A 24,380-nucleotide genomic window follows, 5' to 3' on the forward strand; every position below is an offset into this window, starting at 1 on the left:
AGAGGCAATGAAGAGAGGGGCATTGTTTTCAATCATCAGAATACAAGATGGTGAAATACTTCAGCTAATTTGAAATAGGACCAATTTTTCACTTACAAGTGAAAACTCCAGACTTTCTTTTGTGTCAGAGTTTAACAAGAAGAGTTTTCCTTTATTCCATTATCTTATTGCTTCCTCCTATTGGCAAAAGCTGATTTAAAACAGTTCTCTTGAGGACTGCTTGTATGCCTGGAATAAAAGCATATGCATAAGACCTTTGCTGAATCAGAGCCCATGAGCTGAGCTTAATTTTTAAGTTGACCCTGGAGCTATTTCAAAAAACCATGCAGATGATGTTTAAAGATCTTATTTCTGAAATCCACCATCCAGGTTAAATACTGTTCAGCTATGTAATTGTAGCAACTGGTGGGTTCATAATAAACCTTTGTACAGTGATACTTTTTAAGAAGTTGAGACTTTCAGAGATGCAAACTATACAGAAGATCATGCTGTTAAATGAGGCATCATTTAACAAGAGGGCTCACCCATGTTACAATACTAATTTATGTAATGTTTTGAAAAGTTGTAAGTTCTCTGTACAGACATTCTAAGCCAAGAATGCATTTGTAAAGCATTAATCAGATTCTGTAATTATCAGTGCCTGTGGTGGTGTCTGACTTTTTGGACAAGACAATCTCTGTTAAAATTGCTTCCTTTCTTCTCTGGCCTGTCCTCTGTGGCTCAGGACTGTGTTGCTCTGTCACATCATATATTGTGCTCCTGCAGCTCCTGGGCTGCTTTCAAGCAGCTCTGGTGGAGGGATTGCTAATTATTTATTGCTTTAATAGTGTACATTGCTCTTCAGGGACAAACAGAATTCTTACATAAAGGTCCATCCAGTTCAAGGATCTGGATCTGCAGGGGATTCTCACTACTGTCACATGTTGTCCCATCAAGCAGAGCTGTATTTACAAAACATTACCTGCTTTAGTAAAGGTGTGGGCATGGAAACTCAGGAGGAAAAGGTGTTTCATTTCCTTGTTTCAGGAAGTGCCCCATGTGCAACAATACTTGCCCATTTTATTTTCTTGCTGATTACATCAAATGTTGTTTCTTAATGTTTTTTTTTAACACTCAAAGAAACCCTTTAACCTTTCTACTCATTAAATGTGCTTCATGCCTTACAACACTTAAATAAGCATCCCATGTGAGGGGCTCTTGACATCAGAGTTTTCTTTCACAGATGCCTGATTACTTTCCCAAAGGTGTCTGATTACTCTTTGCTGGAGTCTCAAACGATGCTGTTTCCCATCAGTGGGATTTCGCCTCAGAGTACCATCTGTAATTATGATTCTAGACTAAGTTAAATAATGAACAGTCATAAATTCACTCCAGTAAAACTTAGCTTTGGACTCTAAATTAACAGCTGGGACATTTCTCTAGTACTGTGCAGGTGATCATTTTCCTTACTGGTTTTTGTTATGTGGTGGTAATTCACAGTTTGGAAGCCCTTTTAACTTAATGCCACTGAAACATGGATAGAAGATATTTGGATTTTCCTCCCTGCAAGACTTGTGCTGGAAGCATGGCTCAGGGAGGGGCCTCAGCCAAAGGTACTGCACTGCTCAAACAAAGCAGTTTAGTTCTTATTCACCATTTCAAGGCTCTCAATGTCAGAAATGAGGAAAAGGTGTCGCCTTTCTGCAGAACCTTGGAGTGCACCTCCCATGCAGCAGCATCCAAAGGTGCAGAGATGCAGTGCACTGACATCAACACTTTGCAAATAGTCTAGAGCATTGGCAGCAGTGTTTCTGAATGAGAACAAGTTATTTGTCTCATTTATAGCCTCTGTTATTACTCCCAGTAATTTGGTTTTGCTTTCTAAATGCCCATGTTTTATGAAAACTGTCTCAAAACAACTTTGCAGCCTCTTCATGCCCTCAGGTTCTCTCTGGGAGTCCAGAAGGAGTCTTAGGCAGAGAAGTTCTACTCTTGCAGAATGTCATTTTTATGTTTTAGTCAAACCTAAATTACTGAAAATGCTCCATAGTAATATGTAACATACCCAAAACAACAACAAAGTGAAGGTGAATTTTAAATGATTCATTCTTGAAAATGTAACTCTGGATGGCTAAAGCAAAATTTAGCTATTTATTTTCTTTAAATATCGCAGGGGGAATGGAAATAAACAAGAACCTTTTAAAGTTAGTTTACAGTATGTTTACCATTAGCATTGATTCTTTTTGTCCTTTGAAAGAATCTTGGAAGATTTCTCCATGGATTAATAACTCCTTCCTCATTTTCTTGGACAACTGGGCTTTTCCTATTTGCTTTTTGATTTCATTTTACTACGGAAGTTATCATTTCCCAATTCTATTCCCATTTAATCAGGTCAGCACCCTACTAGGTGTGGTGCAAATGAATTCATGTCTCATCATTAGAACTTCTGTTGGTGTAGCAGCCTGGCTTGGAGGAAAAGGTCACACTGGAGGGTGGTGACACTGTCCTGCTCATTGCTTGTCCTGCATCTTTGTACTGCAGACCTGTCTGTCTGCCACTGCCTTATTGCTCCAAGTAAAGGTGCAAGAGCCTCTTTTTGAGCCTCAAGTGGCTGCTGAATGCACATTTTAGGCAGAAATCAATGTGTTCGTTCTGCATATTTCATCCCTTCCACCTCAACCCTGTCTTGCTCTGCAGCACTGGCTGGGTCCTTGTGTATGTCTTGGAGAGTGTCCTGCAAAAGCAGCAAAGGACAGGCTTCTGCCTTCCAGACAGTTTCAGGTCAGGTGGAACACAAAGCTTTTCATTTAAAAAAATGACCCATTTTGAGGGGAAATCAGATGCAAAAAGATGTGGTACTTAACCTTGACATAGACCTCATGCTTCCCCTGCAATGGCTCTGTTCTGTGGGGTTCTGTTTTGCACCTGTAGTAACTTCTGTGTGGTTTTAATGTGAGAAGTGTGTGTGTCTGGACCTGAATGTAGTGACCAATGTATCAAGAGATTTATTAATAAGCAGTAAGTTACTGCTTACACTTCTTCAGAGATTACAAAGGGTCCAAACCAACAGAGCAAGAGGAATTCAGTGTGAGAGTGTAGGTGAGGTTTGGGTTCACAGCTGCCACTAAAGCTGGAAGAGCTGAGCTTGATGATTTATTCCATTTACACCTGGAGGGAATTCCTTTCTGCACTGCTTACCTGCTGGCCCAGCTGTTCAGCCCACAGAAGTACTAATTTTAGTTTGAACCACGAGTCCCTGCAGCTCATCCTTTAAAAAGCTTCCAGAAACTATGAAAGGAAAGCTGCTTTCCTAATCTGATTTTGGGCATCCCACAGGCATTTATTGGGAGGCTCTACCAGCCCTATTGCTGTATCCTTGCTTGCTCCCCAGGCCAAACAGCCCTCACCAGAACATTGGAAAGGTCAGCTTGGCTAACAGAGCAATATGTGTCCTTCTGGCAGGAATTCCTTCCTTCTCCCCATTGATGCTGTTTGTGCCACTGAATGTGATCACACATGTGGCACAAACACACTGTGTAAATAAGGGCACAGGTGTACATTTGAAACACAAGTCACCCTCTGTGTGCACACATGGATGTGTGCAATACAAACACAAAACTTGCAGGGCAGGTCCTTGTTGGACATCAGTTTAGCCCAGCATGGCATCTGATGGTCCATGCCTTTCAGTAAAACAGGATGTGTTGCTGTTGCTGGAAATTTAGGTGCTGCAAAGCCATACAGGTATTAATCCAAATGCTGGTTGTGTGTACACCTTGGGAAATGGGCCAGCAACAGAGGGGCAAACCCCAGCTTGTCCAGATGCCCTCAGTCAGAGGGACCCATGTGCCCATTTGCTCATGAGGTTATTTCACAGGGCTCATAAAACAAGTGTGGGGTCTGTGCCTCACACCTCAACAGCCCTGTCTGTTTGAGGCATAGTGGAAGGTAAGAGCAGGGAAGATAAATAGTCTGTCTCCTAGCTACATTCTGCCTGTGGATTGAAGTAGATCAACACAAATATTTGTGTGTACAGCATGCTCCGGAGCCTGCCAATGCCTGCTGGCAAAGTGCAGGCAAAGGTAAAGGAAAAATGTGTGCTACTCTTTAAAGCAATTATCCTTATGTATTAATAATGTCATTTATAAGCACTCTGAGAAGTCAACAATATACACTAAAGCAAAGCTGAAAAACTGCAAACATTTAGTAAAAGAAGAGGGAAAATGTTATAAGTATGCCTCTTAGCACTTTCTGATATATTAAAGCCTGTGTTGTCTGTGCATATGATCTTCATAGTTTATTTGTTATCCTTTGGGAGCACAGCCCTTGCTGAACTCTGGGATTGAATCTGACAGCCCAAAGCATGCTCCTGTTTATTATGGATTGGTGTCTCTTCCTGAGCACCTCCACTGAGTTACACAAGTTCAATGTAGCTGAATCTGCCTCTGTATCACTTCCCCTACCATGGCACTGAAAGCAAGTATGTTTTCTCATTGCAGCACAACCCATATTTTTGCATTTCAGCGTTTATTTGAAGTTTTGAGGATCTAATAATGAGAAGGAATACATATGTGTGTGTATACAGGTGTAGATGTAGTTGAAAGTATTTTCCTTCCCTTTTCTGTTGGTGGCATTGCTTTTCTCTTGTCTGCAGTTGGGTTCCTGGAGGTGACCGGGCTGAATGAACTTGGTGCAGTGTTTGGCAATAGCACAGGCACTGACCACAGCTTGCAGGCACTCTGAAATCATCTGGGATGCCTGTGGCTGAGTTGGGTGTCATTACAGCAGCAAGTGGTGCATCTGTCCTTCAGGACTGGCCCTTCCAGCTCCTTCCCAGGGCGGGGGCAGAGGGGAAGGAAACACCCTCTCTCCCCCAAGAACTTGGCCACCAAATTGTTTGCCCCTGTGGTGAAGAAAGACATGAAACCCCTATACTGATCTCTCGATTCCTCTTCTACTGAGCATGGGGGAAGAAATGCCCCAACTACTTCCTTTGTGTTCCTGCTTTGTAAGGAGACACTGTTCCCTGCCACTTATCCTGTGGAATGAATGGTGAGGCCTCTCTCACCTTACAGCCAGGAGCTGCCTTCCAGAGCAAGACAAGACCCTTGTCCCTGTCTTTTAGTTACCACTGAGCAGCTCTGAGCCAGTAAAATACTGTGGGCGCATTCTGGTGCTGATGTTTCCCCTTCCATGTATGAATTGCCTTAGAAGATGCCCATGTCACCACAAGGGATTCAGGATCTCACTGTCACGTTGCTTTTCTGTGCTGAAAATTGTCAGGGCTTCAGCACACAACGTGTATCCCACGGCACCAAGGAGAGGAACAGCAGTTTTGCATTGCTGAGACATTCAGCAGGAGGTAGAGAGTGGGATTTTTCAAAGCAGGGCATAGCACAGCTAGAAATAACTGCCTTTAAAGTGGTGACATTTTTATGCATGGACAAGCTAACTTAGAACATTTTTAGAGGATTTTATAAATCCCGCTGAGCCCAGTGCAACTAGATTCATCATATGAAGACCTGCTTTACAGGGAGAAAGTGTACAAGCCATAACTGAATACACATTTCTTGCACTCTCACAAAGTTTCCCTAAATAGGTCTTTTCATAACCACAGGTAGCATATGCAAAAAGAGTGATGAAACCCAGAAAGTTTGGCTGGTGTTGCATTTCTATCTTTGAAAGAGAAATACGGGGCTGCTTTTAAGGAACAATATTAATTTTTAAAAGCTGTAATATTCTCTTACATGCCATTTCTGCATTCATGGATGTGTCTTAGTATCAGCAATTAATTTTTGCAAAGCAACAAGCCCCCTTTTTTGTCTTTTAGCTCACTGAAATGGAGCTGCCAGGAGCTTTTGGATTAAGCTTTATCAGGCTTTCAGTTAGGAAAGCCTCGTGGAGGTTACGTAGCCAAATACAACATACAAATCAAATTATGGGAGAGATGAATGCAGAGTTGTTAAATTAATTTTGTTTGTTCCAGCCCACTGGAATGTTTTTAACATGAAGAAAATCATTCTCTGCTGTATGGCTGGCCTGCCCAGTGCTTATGGTGTATCAGCATGCAGCATTCGTCTGCCAGTGGCAAACAGGTTTTGTCCAGGCTTGAGTGAGCCCTGGAAGGTGAGGCTGGCCAAGATGCTGGATTCCTCCTGCCTTCCCCAGTGGGCTGATCTGCAGAGAAAAGCCTGGGTCAAGCTGCTGGGCAGCCCCACACATGGGCAGCAGCTGGGAGAGCCCCTGAGGCTGCCTGAGTTGGGTCAGAGGGGCTTCCTCCAGATGTACCTGTGCTATTCTGCCTCTTCAGGGCTTTTCCAGAAGGCAGGAGCTGGTTTGTTTGCCAGGTTCTCCCAGTTCAGGTCATCCCTGACAGGAAGGTGAGGGTGTTTTTTCCCTCCAGGAGGTCCAGGGCATGTCTGTGCCTGCAGTGGGGCATGACCATGGTACTGCAAAGGCTCTTGCCTGTTCAGTGCCTCTGAGATGTGGCTTGGTTGTCCCAGCTCGGGGTTTCTGTCTCCACAAGTCTTGGCATGGGGCTGCTAGCCCAGGACACAGTGGCTTTGGTGTCCTGCCAGACCTGTGAGGTATCTGCTCAGGATTGCACACACCACAGAAAGGCATCCTGAAAGCCCCCACAATATTTTAATATCCCTCAGGAGCTGAATTTTAAACAGAGCATTAGTAATATTTTTTCTAAAATTAGCTGAGATGCTATTTCAGTATGGAATAATGCTGATTGTTAGTTTTGGGTCTTATTTTTTTCTCAAGAAATCATCAATTCACAGGCTTTTCTTTCTTTTTTTTTCTTATTAAGCTTGGTTTTGTTAAAAAAAAAAAAAAAAGCTTGTATTTCTCTTTAGTGTGTCCTGATTAAACTTCCCCTTCCCTGTCCCAACCTCTTCCTGCATTTCTCTCTTCTTCAGCTGCACATTTTGCAAAATCAGTAGAGGTCCTTTAGCCTGTGATTCTTTTAATCTTTGAAAAATCCAAGGCACAGAGAGTATTGAAAGAAAAATTAGATCTCTGGGAAATGCCAGTTGTTTTATAGATGGCCAAATCATTGGACTTTTTTTCCTTGCCTTTCAGACATTCACTATGTTATTATGTATCACTTTAATTAAATCATCAAATTGAATTATTGGATCAAATGTTTCTTTATTCCATTGTGTCCTAAGCAGGTTTAGTTAAATTAATAAAATCATATGTTTCATTTTATTTAAAAAAATTCTTTTTTGCCCATTCATAAGCTGTTTAAAAAAAAAAGCAGTTGGACAGAAAAGGTTGGTTAATACTAAATTACTCCAGGATTTTCAGATAGTGCTCTGTGCCTTGGAGTAAATTGAGCCAAGTCATAATAAGTCATGAAAATTTTGTAATATTTACTGAGAAATCAGAATATTGTAAATTCAGCCTGATTTTAGCTGGCTGTGAATGAGGCTTGTCCTCAGGGAAGTCATCAGAGTCACTCAGGTGATTCAAAGTGCTCATGACCTGCTTGGATCAGGGGGCAGGGGCAGGAAGGGTCTCCTGGCTCTGAGTCTCTCTTTATCCTTGGGAAATCCCCACTTCTCTGGCTGTTCCAAATGCCATCCAGGCTGGCTACAGGGGGTGGCACAGAGCTGGGGACGTGGCAGCCCCCTCTCCCTGGGGTGGCTTGGGGTCCTTGTATGGAAAGCAGCTGGCCAGACACCACTCAGAGGGCTGCTGCAATTAAAGTGGATCTCTCTGTCTCTCAGGAAGGTTACCTGCTTGAATTATTTCTAAAACAATTTGATGCATGATTACTTTAAATATATAAATCTCTGCATGTCCTCCTGGAGGACAAGGACTGGGTAAGAGTTTTGGGTCTGGGTAGTGCTTCACCCTGGCTCTGTCTCTGATGGGATTTGATTAGGTGGAGCAGTAAAGGCTGGCCTGGCATTTTGAAGTGTAATTCTGTGATGACAAAGGGCGTCAAAGAGGGCAGTTATGATTTATTGGTGCAGTTATCAATAAACAGTGATGTCAGGGAGAATTGATCTGACCATCTCAGCGGAAAGAGGTGAGCATGGAGAGGCATACTAAGGACCAGGGAGTTCTGTAATTAGTGATAGCAGAGGTGGATTTTGGCTGTCCCATCTCATCCAGGTCCTTGCCACCTTCATGCTGTGCTTTGGGAGGGCCAGGAGGGAGCCAGAGGGAAGCCATGGTGTGGCTTCTGACTTTGTGGCACTGACAGCAGAATGTTGCTTTGATCCCTTCAGCTTGGTGCAAATAGAAACTCACATACATTTATCCAATGCTTTCAGATACTTTAGGGTTTGTTTGTTTTGCTGGATCATCCTTCTGGGTTGAGCAGAAGGATCTACTGCAGAACTGCAGGATTGTCACCGCTCATGGCAAGAGCAAATATCAAGGATATTTCCTGCCCAAGCATATTTCTGTAATTCATGTTGTCTTGTTCAGCTAGCTACAAAATGTGAGTTATAACTGCACAAATGCATTTGACAGATGTTTTTCTATTGTACTGGTAATACTGGTGTTTAAAGCATTTAATCATTTTTATTTAAGAACTGTAGCTATTTCAGTAATATAACAGCAGTGCTGCTTGGCCAACCTGCAAGTCCAGGCATAGGAATGGACATATTTCCCCTTCAGTGCTGCCAGGACTCTTTAGAAGTGAAATAATGGCCAAATATACATGCAGTCACATACCTGCAGAGTGCAAACAAGCTCAATGTGTTGGCTTTAAGAGGAAAAGTCATACTGGGAAAAATAATTCTGCAAACAGTGTCACCCTGATGGGCTGGGTGACACTTTGCCAGAAGAGACCAGCTCCTGTGCCACGGCACATGTGCTTAGGTATCATTGCAAGTGATTTTCTTTGATTCTGGGTTTATACTGAGAAAGAGAACGTGGGACTCTGCCCTGAATTGGGTATTTTAAATGTGATTTTTAAAGCTTGGGGAAAAAAATCTAAACTCTTTATAGCTGGGAAGGGGATGATGCAGTTTTCCCACAGCATGTGAGTGCCATCTAGTGTTGTGCATCCCCAGCCGGACCTTTCCATGGCAACTCCTTGAAAAGAGTTTCCTCAGTGCTGCCAGGGGACTGTGCACACCCCTCTCCTCCAGGGACCGGGCTCATCTGTGCCTGGGCTTGGTCTGCCCTGCAGAATTCTGGGTTTGGCACTGCTGGAAGCAGAAGCCATGGTTTTTTCCCAGAGGTTAGGCTGTCCCTGTGCTGATGTCCCCACTGACTTAAGCGTGGCTGAGAAGTGATTTGTGCCTCCAGGCTGCAGGCAGGGTTAGGAAGGCAGGGCTGCCTGGGGGTTTCTCTGCCTGCTCAGAGGAGATGGCCAAGGCCGTCAAAGAGCCACTCCTCCCTGTGCTGGTGAGATGTTACTGACAAGCTGTTGAGCATCTTTGAAGAAAGATATATAGGAAGAGGAATATAAAATAACTGTAAAAATGTACTGGGTTAACAAGAGAACATTTACTGACCCAATAGTGCCACATTTTCAGAGGTTTCAGCTCTTTCCAGGGCCGGCAGAGCACATTGGGGTATTTACCCCGTTACAGCAGGAGGGGTGGAGATGAGGGAAGCTGGGGGTCAGATCCACTGTTTTTCTTAATATTCCAGTGCAGAGCTCTTCAGTCACCAAGTTGAAGAGTAGGTGCAAATGTCAGGACTGAGAATTAAGTGGAGAGCTAAGCAACCTGCCTGCAGAGAATGGATTCTCTCATTCACTTTACTCAGGAGAGCAGAAAGCAGCTGCAGGTGGTATTAAATCCCATTGGTCTCAGTGGATTGCAGTCTAAGCTGTTACTGTAGGCCAGGGCATTAAAGAGAAAACCTAGCTCTTAGAGTGAGGCACTGTTCATTCTGTTTGTTTTCTCTCAGTTATTTAGAAGAGCTTCATATTTTCTCCTTCTCTTTTTCAGCTTGTAGCACTCCTCCAGTCAACATGAAAGTGCAGCCTGTGAACAGGACAGCACTGCTGGTAACCTGGAACCAACCAGAAACCATTTACCACCCTCCAATCATGAACTACATGATCTCATACAGCTGGACTAAAAATGAAGATGAAAAGGAGAAGACTTTCACCAAGGATAGTGACAAGGACCTGGTAAAAGCACAGCATCAACCCCAGACATATGTATCAAGCTGCCCTTTATTGTTATTTTCTTAGTACAAGGGGGTAGAGGAGGAAAGCAGTTGTTCCCTTATAGGCAGGGTAATGTTTGGCCCATGATGAATTGCTATTTAAATGTTCAGATTAGCTGAACGTTGCCTTACAGGCTACCCAAACACTGGAGTGTGAATTTATAGTTTATGTGAGTGCATGAAGGACTGAATCTGCAGACACTTTTTCATGCAGTGTTGCTGAGAAGCAGCTGGCTCGGGGAATGGTGAGGCTCTGAATACCTTTTGGCTTGAGTTCAACTTACAGATTTTCACATTAAAAGTCTGATCCCCCAAAATCTGTTCCTGGGCTCAGACTTTTCACTGTGCATAGCCCCTTGTAGGGTTTGGAGCAGTTTCTGGCAGTAAGTGCTGCCAGAGGCAGGAGTTGCGTAGTCAGGGCTTGAAGATTATTTTGGAGTGGCCCTGTACAAGCACTGCCTACATCTGGCAGTGTGAGAAAAAGAGAGAAGAGCAAGACAGTTCCAGCACAGATGGAAACACTGCTCTATCTCCTCCATTTAGGATTTCATCTGCTTGTCATTCTTGTCTAAGTGGAAGCAAGTATTGTACTGGTCCTTAACATTCTCTGCATATAAAACCAGAGTGACATATTCAGGTTTGAAAGGCCTCCATTTATTGTTAATCAAAGAAAGCCTCTAGAATAATGAAATCAGTAATTGTATATGCACATGAAAAATGCAGCAGCACAGTGTTATTCCTAATGACTGTTACCATATTTTTTTTCAAATACACAGTCCTCTGGGCCCATTCAATCAGTTATACAATAATACTCCTCTTATTCCCTTAGATGAAGCTTCTTTTACTTCATTTCCATTTATATTTCCAATTTCCCCACTAGACATTGTTATCTGGGTCACATTAGGGAACGATCTGCCTCATGAAATCAGAAAGGAATCCATTGAAAGGCACCCAAGGTTATGATGTATTGTAACCTCTCTCTTGTCATAATTTCACACTCTTAAGGGAGAATTTTTTAATCAGGTATAAGGAGGAAAGCCTTAATCAGCAAAAAATGAGGTGGGCACCATGAAAGCACCCTGTTTTATGTAAAAGAAATAATTACAAGTGCAAGGGATGTGATGGAGTGATAGCTTGGAAATAAATTGCAGTGAGACCTTGTGCTGTTCAGCAGAGCTTTGGGTTAAGAAAGCAATGACATCTTAGTCTATTTTAGGGGGCAAGAGAAGAGGAAACCCATTTTCAGAGAAAAGTGCAGATTGTTTTCAGTGCTCTGGCAGATACAGCTGGGCTGTCCCATCTTGAGTCAGAGCTAGACAGTGTTTTGCTGTAGAGATAAAAAGTATTTCAAGTGACTCATGTAGCTCCTCCTGTGAACTGATGTGATTGTGGAAGCTCTCAGGTCTAGGAGGAAGCAGGGATATCCCAGCCCAGGATGCTCAGCCATCATGTTGCACAGCACACCAGCATCAAATTGCCTTAGCCAGTTTGTTGCAAAATAGTCAGTCTGAATATCCAGTGACTTTTCTGGGCTTATCCTGTGTTTGGGTCATGGATCTCCACCTAAAAAAAATCTTATTATAATTGCTGTAAAAGGTAAAGACTTGAGATTTAAGTTTTTCTGAGGAGACCAGAGACATTGAGGCATGAAGACTGTTATGAGAATAGATGTGGGATTTGTTCATTTCTTTCTCATGGGCAGAGTCAAAGTGTCTGGGTGCATCCCTTCAGCCTTGCCCTCCCCAGGGAGCCACTGAATATTTCTGTGTAGAAATATAGCTTGTCTTACATGCCATGAATGTTCTATGTTAGCACAATGCTTTATATATTTCAAACTGATCTTGGACAGTACTATGGGGGTAAAAAACTGAATAATATCTATTTTTTTTAAACAGAAGGCCATCATTAGCCATGTCTCACCTGACATCCTTTATCTGTTCAGAGTTCAAGCAGTTTGCCGAAATGAAATGCGTAGTGACTTTAGCCAGACTATGCTCTTTCAAGGTAAAAAAACCACATACAAATTTTTACATTGAACTGTTCTCTGTTTGTTTAATATTTTCTTTGCAGAATGCAATGTGGTGTGAAGTTATTTCAGAAGATATTTGAATGGATGTAGACAATGCTAATTTCATATTGTGGCCGGTGATTTGATCTGAATCTCATTTCCAGTGAGGCGGGTTTGCCTACACCTCTCACTGTCAGGTTTTGTCAGGGTTTGGGAGAATTTAGAGCTTTTCTTGGTACTAGTTTTCTGAAACAAATTCATCAGAGACTGCTTATGCATCAGAGGCACAGCTCTAACAGAATGTGAGTCTGATCGGTGTCTGTTTTATGTAAAGAGGAAAGGAGATCAGTCCTACCTTGACAACCTCATGTGGAGACATCCAGGTTTTACCATGCACGCAACCTCAGTGATTTCCAAAACGTACATATTTAAAGAAAATCAAAAGAACTAGATGATAAGCTGTCCTTTGTCGTAGATTTCCTTTTAAGTTTATTGGAGAAATCTGGTAAAGCTGAGATTTGGTAGAAGAACTTGATTATTTTAAAGTTTTTTTAAGTGCTAAAGTTTTGCTCCTTCCTGGGAATTTATTATGACATTTTTTATTAAGTAGGGCAAATTTTGCCTCCAATGAGAGCATTCCCTCCCACTCCAGCTTATAGATGCACAAACCTCAAAATGGGTAATGGAAGAAAAAATGAGCAGAGAGTTAAAAGTTTAAATCCTTAGGATGAAGCAAAGAGTTGTCACTTGGATCTGATGTTGTATATGGAACAAAATAATAGGGGCATTTTTCAGTGTCATTTTCAGAAAGGATGGGGGTTTTGATCCTGCTTTGCTAGCACTTGGTGTCTGAGGGATGTCAAGCTATGGACATGGTTTAGTTCTGTTGTGGTGGCAGAGAGAGCAGCATCAGACAAGTGTCCTGTCCAAGTCACAACTCATGTGGAGCTCCGTTCTTGGTACCTCAGCACGGTGTTTTGGGCTTCACTTTTAAGTGCCACGCAGAAGTTAAAAACTGATGTATTGTTTATCTTTTACTAGATGGTGGAATGGAAAATTCTTTTAAGTTTGACTACAGTAACTGTTTAATCACAGTTAGGAGTAAATCATTACTGGCAGCTCTGTAGGAGATCCTTTGGATACTCTAGCCCAGTATTCAATGCAGTGACGGTGATACACACATCTGCAGTGGGAGCAGATTATGTGATTCCTCCTACAAGTCCCCAAAAAGGAGCTGCTGTTCTAATCTCTGGCTGTACCCAATATCTACCCTAGAAAATTAATCCACTTGATCTTTCAAAACATTTATCAGAGGTTGATGGTTGTCGTAGTTCAGATATATAGCAACAAATAATGATAATATGATAAGGACAGAAAAAAACTATTATCATCAAGCTACTCTTGCTTCCTCTGTAAGTCAGGATATTTCATCCAGCTTGGGGTTGAAGGAGAGAATTTTTTTTCAGTATTTTTCAGTAAGAATTTGTCAGAAGAATTTGTCAGTAAGCTGGCATTGCCAGGCCTGAGTAATTAAAGACCAGCAAGTCTGTGTTTAGACACAAGTGCAGAGTGAGTGAGTAATGCCCAAAGACCTGAGTTGCCTTTGCTCCAGGCTGAGCCCTGTACCTGTATTCTGCAGCCCCATGCTGAGCAGTGGTTTAGCAGTTGTTCCTCTGCCTCCTCCCCTGCCCTGACGCTCTGCTCTTCTTCCCTCCCCAGCTAACACCACTCGAATTTTCGAGGGGACCCGAATTGTGAAGACAGGAGTGGTAAGTGATGGATTTAGGGAACGGGGATTTGGGGACATTTCCCACCAGGTGGCAGCACGATGTTGGAAATCTGCAGCTTTCCTGGGGAAGGGGTGTCCAGACCTGTCACAGAAGGGTTTATAGCATCAAATGCAGTTCCACTATGAAATGGTTTTCTAGCTTCATGCTCTGAGAGGCTTTGACCACTGGAGAATCAAATGTTAAAAAGTTTTCCTCAATCTGTATTCAACCCATTTAGAGGGGATTTGTAAAATATTAATGATGACTGTGGAAATAAATTTAATTTCTTTTATGAACTGTATGAGCAGAAGTATATGCAACAGAAATAAGGCCTCACACACAGCATTTTTGCTCTTCGGTGCTTTAAGGATACCTATTACTGTGTGAATAAAGCCTGAACAATATCTTTGTTTTATTTTAATTCAGGTGAGACTGTACCAAGTCACTCAGGCCAACTTTTGTGTTCCAGATTCAGAAATGTTGGTACATTTACATTAAAAGTGGAATACACTGTTTCAGTTTTGAAACCATCTTATTAGTTTATTTAATAAAAATAAACTATCCATAACCTAAATTTCTTGGCATCCATTGTACTGAGTTTTTCAGTCAGATTTATGGGCTGAATTCATACTATTGAATTTACTCTAAGTACATTGCTTCTGATTTTATTCTGATCCAGTTTGATATACTCCCTAGCAAGGAAATAACATACACAAAGCTTGCATTTGAATGATTTATGTTTGTTTAATGATGTATAGAGGTATTCTAGATACATAAAATCTGCTGTCAAATTTTAATACTCAGTCCAGCTTTGAGACTGTTCATGCCAGCAAAAAGCAAATCTCACAGTGCCTTAGGGATTCAGATTGATAAGTATCTGAAAGTTAAGATGCTTATTTAAAGTTTTGGCTCAAAATCTCTAAAGCACAGGTTTTCATCTGAGATCTCAGGTTTTCTGTGATTGCAGCTGGTCAAAAATAATGTGAGAAAGCAGCCTTGCTTGGTTTGCTGCAGCATTTCAACTACACGGCTTGACTGAACCCGGGAATTGCAGAGAGATGCAGAAACACTTTAAAGTTACAAGTTTCAGTTTCCAAAATAAACATTTTACATTTTTTTCAATGTTCAGCAGCACCTATTTAACCCTTTTTTGTCCTCATGTGGTGCGTACCTTTCCGGCTAATGGTCCTCCTGCTGATGAATTCAGAAATGTGAGACATTTTTCAGTAATTCAGAGAGGGAGAATGGTCAGGCTGTCCGGAGGAACTGCTGACACAGCTCTTCCACAGAATTATTCCTTGTCTTTAGACAGTTCACTTCAGTCTCTTTTTCCACATGTAATTCAGGACTAGTTCTTTATGAACAAACCAAGGTTTGGTTCTTTACATGTGTACTAAGGGGTTTTATTTACAGCAGAGCACACACGTGTGCAGGACCCTCATGCATGCAGTGGGTTGACATAAGAATAATATTGGCAGGGTGCAGAGGATGCAAAGTCCATAGTTCATCACCTTCACTTTTCTCAGTGAAGCGGGCGCTGGCAGTCCTGCCTTTCATTCACTGGTGCTGGCCAGGGAGAGTCCTGTGGATGTGGAAAACATGGGTGTCACAGTCTGAAGGTCCTGGCAGACATGGTGGCAGCTTGCTGAAGCTGAAGGTCCTGGCAGACGTGGTGGCTTCTGATGCTCTCCGAGTCTTTCAGGAGTGCCTAGCTGTCCATGCTGCAGTTCTTTTCTAACAAGAGCAATGCCTCACAGCAATACCAGTCCTTATGAGAATAATCCTGATGGATAAATTAAGGAAATAAAAATAGTATCCTTTGAGGGCCTCACAATGTGCGTGGGAAGAGCCAGAGTTCCTTGTCAGAGCAGCCCCACCAGCCATGGATGCTCACGTTGGCAGCCATTATTTTGGGACAGCCGTTATGTAACACTGTATTTTTAAACTCCTGTCTTCTGAGGATTAAAGCACTGTGAGTAATGCAGCTGAACTCATTAAATTCCTTTACATTCTTCTCACCCCAAGAGGAAACGTTACTCACAAGTCAGTAGTGATGTGGGAGGAGAAGGTCTTGATGTAAAATAAAGATAAGGATAAAGAGGGTTTTAATGATGATCTGGTGAAGGCAGGGAGGTTTCCTCTCTTTGTGGTTTGCTGGTAGCTCTGTGGTGTGTTCTGTCCCGGCTCAGCCTTTCATCCACCTGGTGTTGGATCTCTGGTTTTAGGAGACTAGCATGTGTATGAAAAGGGAGGGAAAAGCAAGAGAATGACCCCAAGTAGTATGTTGGGCCCCTGCTGATGCTTTCTGCTGTGTTTTCTTCCCCTGTGCTGCCGATGACCTCCTCAAGCCCACAGCATCTCCTGCCTCCTCAGCAGACATGGCTCCCATCAGCTCTGGCTCCTCCACCTGGACCTCCTCGGGGCTCCCCTTCTCCTTTGTGTCCATGGCCACAGGCATGGGCCCTTCCTCCAGCGGCAGCCAGGCCACCGTGGCCTCTGTGGTGACCAGCACCTTGCTGGCAGGGCTGGGCTTCAGCGGCGGGGGCATCTCCTCCTTCCCCAGCAGCGTGTGGCCCACGCGGCTGCCCGCGGCCGCCGCCCCCAGCAAGCAGGCCGGCCGCACCGTGGTGGCCACCACCGAGGCCGCCGCCGCCGCCTCCCCCGGGCCCGAGCGGGACTCGGGGCTCACCAAGGATGGCGAGGGAGCCGAGGAGGGGGAGAAGGATGAAAAGAGTGAAAGCGAGGACGGGGAGCGGGAGCACGAGGAAGAGGAAGAAAAGGATGCTGAAAAGAAGGAGAAGAGCAGGGCGACGGCGGCCTCGGAGGCACGCATGAGCACAGAGCCCAGTGTGGCCGCGGCTTCCCCCAACAGGACTGCTGAGGAAGAAGGAAATAAAACCCTACCGGGAGAAGTGCCAAAGCAAAACGTTGCCCCCACGGCTGGAGGTGCCGAGAAGGAGAGCTCTGCCGAAGCCGACACTCAGCCCCAGCTGCTCCCTTCCACCCAAGTGCCACCAGCGTTCACTGATGAACTGTACCTGGACAAGATCCCAAGAAGACCAGAGACAACAAGAAATCCTCCTCCAAAGATGGACAGGTTACCAGAGGAACACCCCTCAGATAACAAATTCATCACCATTAACCCAGGTGAGTGATCTTCAGGGAAACCATTTTTACCACGTAAGTGTTGGAAAACAACACAATCCAAATTCCTTACTGATTTCCAGTAGATAGAGCGTTTTTGTGGTGTCCGGCTACGTCTGATTGGCAGGTTGTCACAGGACCCAACCCCACAAGTTGTTACTGGGAGGAGCAGAGTGGATAGGAATATCCTTTTATTGGGACGGATTCATGGTCCTTGTAGCTTATTGGAAGAGAAAATCTGGACAAATTTTCACTCCCAATATGCTACATCAAGAACTTTGTTGAAAAGAAAAAGGGAGAGGAATACAATGAATTATAGCTGTGAAATTAATTTGGAAGAGCAGCTGCTGTGCTGAACTGGCATTTCATAGGAAGTTTGGTATATGTGCTTCTAGGTAATTTAGTTTATCTGCAGGATTCTCCCTGACTGGGCTTTGAGATATTCTCCCAAATCAAGGATCATTGCTGGTTAATTTCTCAACACAAAACCTACATGTTCTGATCTTCCAAAACAAGGCACCTTCTGAGGAAGAAAAAAAAAAATCTTAGCCAGGCAGAGTTCACATATTTTCTATTTGTCCTGAAGAGAATTGCCAGTGCTCCTGTACACTCCAACTCTTGATGTATGTACCAGCTCCACAGTGTGTGCACAGCAAATAGAACCTCTTGGAAACCTGCCCAGGAGATCTGCATGTGCACCAAGCCTGGTGTGCTCAGGGTTTGCTGCACAGGCCTCTGCAAGCTCATGGTCCCTCATGGTGCTCCCACGGAATGTCCACACGTGTTCCTGCTTGGGGAGCTCCGGGCACTGGTGAGGAAAACTGCAGGAGGCACATGGAGCACATGCATGGGGGGTTATTTTAGATTTATTTATTTAGATTTAGCTTGATATATTTATTGGACAGGTTTGTATGAGTTATTATCTGTATTACCACAGCATTTATGAGATAGTGCACTTTTTTGATTGTTGTTTCTGGGGTTTTTTTACTACTATTGTTTGTTTTGCTAATCTGTAGAGTGTTTTATAATTTTTGTTTTCCATCAAAGCTGCTCTAAACTAGTGTGGAAAAGCCTTGCATATTTATTTTTCCCTACATTGATAAACACAAAAAATGCAGATATTGTGCATTCAGCTATAGCTCAGAACCAATTTAAAAAACAAATCTAAATCCAATCTTTAATAGCATTTGTTACAGAAATGCTGACCAGTCTGTAATGCTGTGAATCATAACTGTTCTGTCAGAGATCAGATTAACAATGCAGAAGCTGAAAAACCTGCAACAGGTTGTGCTGATTTTTTTTTTTTAAATACACTGCTGTTTTTCTTACTCCTCAGCTGGAAACCCTCAGAGGCCAATACTCCCACTGAATATGGTTTGAGAGCCTGTCAGGCAGTTTTCAACCTGCTACTTGCCCTGATCACCTTTGGGTTAGGAAGGAGGCCTCTTGGGAGTGCTACCCTGTGAGAGACACTTGGGAATGCAGGAGAAGGAGCTTTGCTCCACGCTGGATCTAGGTTACCAAAGACACAGGCTGGTGAATTAGACTAGTACAAAGCCTAAGACTAGTTGCTTCAGCTTAATTGTTTTCCCCAGTAACACGGAAATTTGCAATTCATACAGACAGACCTGACCTAACTCATGCCAGGAGTTGAGTTCAGTGAAACTCCAGCCATAGCAAGACCTCTTCCTGTAAGAAAGGGCCTTAAAGGTTTTCCATAACAAGGTAAGCCTGAAATCAAGACAAGTGAAGCCAAGGGGGCACTGCCAGAATTGTCTGAAAGGATTCCTGAGCAGCAGCACAGCTAAGACTGTTAAGGCCACTTCCAAAGTAAGCAGAAAGCATCTCTGCAGTTTACTCTGTCCCAATGTGAGGGCAGAAACATTTTTGGATGTATCTTTTCTTCTGGCATCTTTTCTGCATCTTTTAAAAGCAGGTTTTAAAAGCTGTCAAGGTTTCAAAAATGTTTTTGTGAGTGGAAAGTTTAATCATTTTAAAGAGTAGAAAATTGTTTCATAACAATGTACATTTGTAAAATTAATTATATAGCATCAAATTAGCAGTTGTAAGGAGATAACTGAAGAGGGAAGTACTCATGAGTGTGCATGATTAGAGAACAGGGAACTCATGAGAAATTACAGGGAAAGTGCGAGGCCAATTAGTGCAGCAAGGCTCATTTTCTTTCAGTGCTTACTTCACACGTACATACACCAAACACCTCTCCTGAGGCCATGTCATTACTTTCCAAATGGCACTGGCCTCTTTCTGACTGTGGTATTGGCCAATGCTAATGATTGTCTTCTGTCACTGAATGCTTGCTTGCATTCTTCTCTTTCATTTCCCTGATCATCCTTTTCTCTGTTTTGGTGCTCACATTAGACTAATTGTACTTTTGGGCTGCAACTGTTACACACACAGCTGCTCAGCATTGTCCATGTCTCCGAAAACCTGAAAATCAGAAAAACAGCAATTAAAATTATACTCTTACAAAAGAGGGAGGGGAAAGAAAAAAAAAAAAAGAAAATAAGCAAAGGAAAAAGATGAAATGCAGGATGATTCAGTTTAATCAGGCTAAAGCAGATACTATCCCACAGATTTTTTGTTGATTGTACCAGACAATTAAATAGGTCTTTTTTTTTTTTTATTGGAGTTAACAAGTAGGCTGTTGTAAGCAAAGTAATAGCTGTGGGGTAGGGGCAAAAGCCTGAGTGGTGAGCTGGCACTGAGGACAGAGAGATGGGTTTGACTCCTCATCCAAATTTCGGCCAGGTCCTCCCATTCCTCAGTGCTCACCCACCTCTGCTGAGTTCCTCCCATGAGAGGGGAGTTTAGAGACAGAGAGATCTTGATGTGCAGGGTTAAATTTCAAGCCTGATGTATGCATTTAACAAAGACTGAATATTGGATTTTAGAGCAGTCTTTGCCAGGTCTGAGGTTACAAAAGCCTTTTAGGGATTACCTCATTAGCATAATTAAACATCTGTGTAATTCTTCTCCATCTGCAGCAAGGATTATTAAGCTGTATTTTCATGTGGCACTTCAGCCATTTTCACACAGAATCACAGTGTGTATAAAGTTGGGAAGGACCACTGGAGTCAGCCAGTCCAGTCTCCTTGCTTTAGAAGGGTTCCCTATAGCACTTTAATCAGGATGATGTCCAGACAGCTTTTAAATATCTTCAGAGATGTACATGGTAGCTTACAAGAGCAAACAGCAGAATGGCTTGAAAGTAAAAGAATTGAATTATTTAATGCCTGCAAACTATGAATTTCAGATATAGGATTAAATATGATTGGCATCTGTTACAAAGCAGTGAAAAGCCATGCTTAGTAGTGCACGGCCTGTAAGCCTGAATACTGCAGGAGTGCCTTGAAGAAATAGGGGGTAACAGCTGCACCATGGTACAAGCTTGTATCAAAGGTAATACTTCTTTAAAAAACATAGGTTTGCCTTTTCATCATTTAATAATATGGCCAATATTATTTTCCATAATTAATATCTTTGTATGAATTCATAACTTCATTTACTCAAGGGAAAGATGAGCAAGCTGACTTTCTCTTAGGAGACCCTGTGGTCTGAGGCAGTTCAGCAGCAGGGCTTTTCTTTGGTTAATGGTATCTGAAATGGTACAGCAAACAGAACTTTGTCCTGGCAGTTTGTGCAGTGGCAAGGAATGATAAAAGTAGATAGGTTATATAGTACAGCTATGGTTGCTTATTATAGCAAGCAGTGTTACTTAAGGGAAATAAACATGTTTCTTTTCTCAGGAACCGTTTTCCAGGAATACACAGAAAAAAAGCACATTTCACAAACTCTAGAATGCCTCTTTCTTACCTTGACCTTTATGCAAGAATTGCACTGCCAGAGCCTCCCTGGCTGCCTGATGCCATCCAGTACTCCCTGTGCCAGTACTCCAGTGCGTGGGTGGAACTGCTGAATGGGAGGTTCACAGAAGTTATGGACTTTTCCAGATGCAGGAGTGGATTTAGTAGTGCCAGGGCTTGTATCGTGTGGGACCTCCTGAAACAGATATGCTGTAATAATTTTTATTCCTTCCTACTGGGATGAATTCCAAGCCAGTAAAAGGCAAACTGAATTAATTCAACGAAGGCATATGCCACTAGAAACTGTTTACATTTCTTAGCAAAAATGGAGTTTCCTAGTCCGTTTTTTAAGCTTTCCCCGTCCCCTGCCAAGTACAGCTTATGGTGGGCACTGTTACAAGGATATGCTGTTGACACTACCAGGGCTTGACATTCTTGCTTTGGAGAAGAATGAAATGGTGACTATTTTTTTATTTCATCCTGGTTTGTTATATGGGAGAACAGGAAACTGTAGGGGCCCAGATCTGTCTTTTTGTGTGTGTGTGTGTTTTCATTTCGTCTTTTTCCAGCACGCTGGCTTTTCTTAGGCTATTTTGCCATGACACTCAAGACAGACACCAGCTCTCCAGCTGCACTGCTCTACCTCTGGCCCCAGCTGCCATTCTTGTACAAGTTTTATTTGCACTGCTTTGTTTAAGCTCTCACAACGCATTACTTAAACAGTGGAAAACACCTTAGACATTTTCTTCAAAGCCAGCACAGGAACTGTGTCTTTTCTTCTGAAGCACATCACTGCTTGGGCATTCCCAACTGGAATTTCAGCCATCAGCGTTAGGGAATGGCAGTTGCTGTTCTGGCACTCAGCATACTGAGCACTTTCTTCTCCTCACATCTGTGGTACAGGGAGTTGGCAGGGGCACATTTGTGTGTTCTCCACACTACACTGACTAAGAGGAGCATCATGAGCACTGCAGAATTTAACAGTGTGCATTGGGACTCCAGCCCATGCTGTGCTTACAATGGAATTGAATTTTCTTCCCATGCAAACAGAAACATATGGTTTTGTGTTGAAAGATGTGGAGGTGAAGCTAAACAGAATATTGTCATTGGAGAGAACTGAAACAACACCCTAATGGATATAAGGTGGTGGGACTATTTGGCTCTCCTACAAAATTTAATTTCATCACATGGTTTTTTGATTTGTCCCTTTTCTATTCTGATTAGCAACGCCTCACAGGCTTACTTTTTTTCTTGCTCTTAAATGATTTGAAATGCACTGGTAATAACCGATGCCACAAGACTTAGCATTTCGTAAGTTTGGCAAATACAGAGACTAAGCCTTTGCTCTAATTTGGGGGTTGCTCTTTTCCTTATTCTTTGCTAGTCAAGGAATTCAAAGACGTTCAATCAAAGTGCACGTTCACTTCCCCCAAACATCCTTCTGATTAGCACATCATTTAGGCTGCTTGCTAAAGGGCATTACCTCTATCAGCCTAGTTCTCAAAACCAGGAAGATTTCTTGCTGGGCTTGCAGCAGCCTGCAGCCTTGCTCTGTTTTCAGCAGTCAGGCAAAAGCATTTACAATTAACCTTTACTTCCACGTTAGTTGAATTTTACTCCTGCCTATGGAGGAGTGTAATCTAAATGCTATTAAAATAGAGTATGACTTCATGTTATGTGACATCTGGTGACTTCCAATTATCTGTGTTTTGCCTGCCTATGGTGAAAAGGCAATTATGTTCTGGTAGGATTTGCAGCAGTTTCAGAAGCTATGATAATACAATACTGAATGAGGGCGAGGAAGCATGTTGGTAAGGAAAGACTCACACAGGCTTAAAAGTAGAAGTCAAGTGTGCATGTTTCAATCCTCCTTGAAATCTGAAGCTGTTTGTACTAATCCTTTCCCATTATGTCCTGTTGACAGGTATTGATCAACCACGGCCTGTTTGTTAGGAAACATGAATAAGATATGGAATCTGCTTCTGCATTTTTCTTTTATCATTCTGTCTAACCAATTTATTCATCAAGTCTACATGAATTTGCACAAATTAGATGTCTTTTGAAATACACTGGTGCAGTGTCTATGCTCATTGGCTCCAGTACTTGCAGAACTTGTAGATATTAATCTTATATATGATGCAATAATTTTAGTGAGATGTCATGCAAAAAGTGAAGCGGAGTTAACTTAGCCAGATCTCAGGGCATTGACAAACTTTAATTTTGTTCAAAAGCTGTGGCATAATGATTTCTTCTGTCAGTTACAACACATCCTATCCATTCATTCATCCACCCATCTTGACAATCCATATGCTGAAAAGTGCTTTCGTATGCAGTAACCCACCAGATTGTGACAATTCTGCAAATGATGTGACATGACACCCAACATGTTGAGGATTTTTTATTTTAAGATAGTTATCAAAAATTTTATTTCTAAAGCTAAGTATTACACAGAGCTTTGCAAACAGAGCTGTCCTGCACTGTTGAGAAACAGAGTACATTTATCTGCAAACACTGGTGACAGAGCACAGCATTGGCTCAGTGGGATGCTCTACATCTGATAATAGGTGCTTGCACGAAAGAGTCCTAAAAGTGTCTAAGAGACCGTAATTACAGGCAGTAGTAAAATCCTAGCCATATGTGGCAATAAACACCATACTTCTGTGCTCTCATGTCTCAGACTGAAGACAAATGGAGTCCCACCCTGCAGTTAGAGATCTCTGCTCTGTTTACTCATAGCCTGTAAAAGGGATAAGCTATTTGTTTTGTTTACACATTTTTCCATACAGTAATTCTTTTTTCCACCGAGTGATTGGTTTTGTTATGTGTTTAACACACAGCTGGCAAGAACAGCTCCAGCATGGCCACGAGACCTTCTCCTGGTAAAATGGAATGGATCATCCCACTCATAGTGGTCTCAGCGCTGACCTTCGTGTGCCTCATTCTTCTCATCGCTGTGCTTGTCTACTGGAGGTGAGCCTGTTTCCTTATCAATGGAAACTGATTAGGATTTGAAACACATTCCAGATGGTGTTTTTAATGTTGTCCTCTGTTTTGTTATTTTATCAGAAGTTACGGTGATAGATGCATTAGATAGTTCTCTGGGTGCTAGAACAGCTTTGTTGTCTTTCCAGCTATTCAGTTGTCTTAAATACTGATTTTTATGTCATGAAAATGAGCTTGATACAGTTCTACCAATGGTAGAGCCAGCTGTAATGGTGACAAATATTTTCAAAATTAGTCCCTCTAAAGTAGCTCTAAAAAATTATCTTTGTCTCAGCCTTCAGGAAGGGTGATTGTGGGAGAAAATCCCAGTTAGACTGGCCTTGCTTTCATGGATGTCTTTGCCACAAACCTCCTGTGTGATCTTATGCAGTACTTTCCTTCCTTTGACTGTACTTCAAGAAAGTGGGGTAAGCTTGTTTCAAATTCCACAGCAATGCTCTCTAGCATTGGTGAAGAGTTCAGAAGTGCAGCCTGAAAGGTCTTGAAAGTAAAGATTGCCTCTTACAA

General features: G+C 42.6%; 1 protein-coding gene across 1 annotated transcript in view; it reads left to right on the forward strand.

The window, feature by feature from the left end:
• PTPRG (protein tyrosine phosphatase receptor type G) overlaps nucleotides 1–24,380 on the forward strand; it is a 392,464-nt gene that overhangs the window by 300,961 nt on the left and 67,123 nt on the right. Inside the window, exons 9-13 of the mRNA XM_030957087.1 lie at nucleotides 9,903–10,087; nucleotides 12,021–12,129; nucleotides 13,853–13,902; nucleotides 16,251–17,049; nucleotides 23,708–23,840. Of these exons, the coding sequence (XP_030812947.1) occupies nucleotides 9,903–10,087; nucleotides 12,021–12,129; nucleotides 13,853–13,902; nucleotides 16,251–17,049; nucleotides 23,708–23,840 (1,276 nt within the window). The remainder of the gene's footprint in view (nucleotides 1–9,902; nucleotides 10,088–12,020; nucleotides 12,130–13,852; nucleotides 13,903–16,250; nucleotides 17,050–23,707; nucleotides 23,841–24,380) is intronic.

Source organism: Camarhynchus parvulus, chromosome 12 (assembly GCF_901933205.1).
Source record: "Camarhynchus parvulus chromosome 12, STF_HiC, whole genome shotgun sequence".
NCBI lineage: Eukaryota > Metazoa > Chordata > Aves > Passeriformes > Thraupidae > Camarhynchus > Camarhynchus parvulus.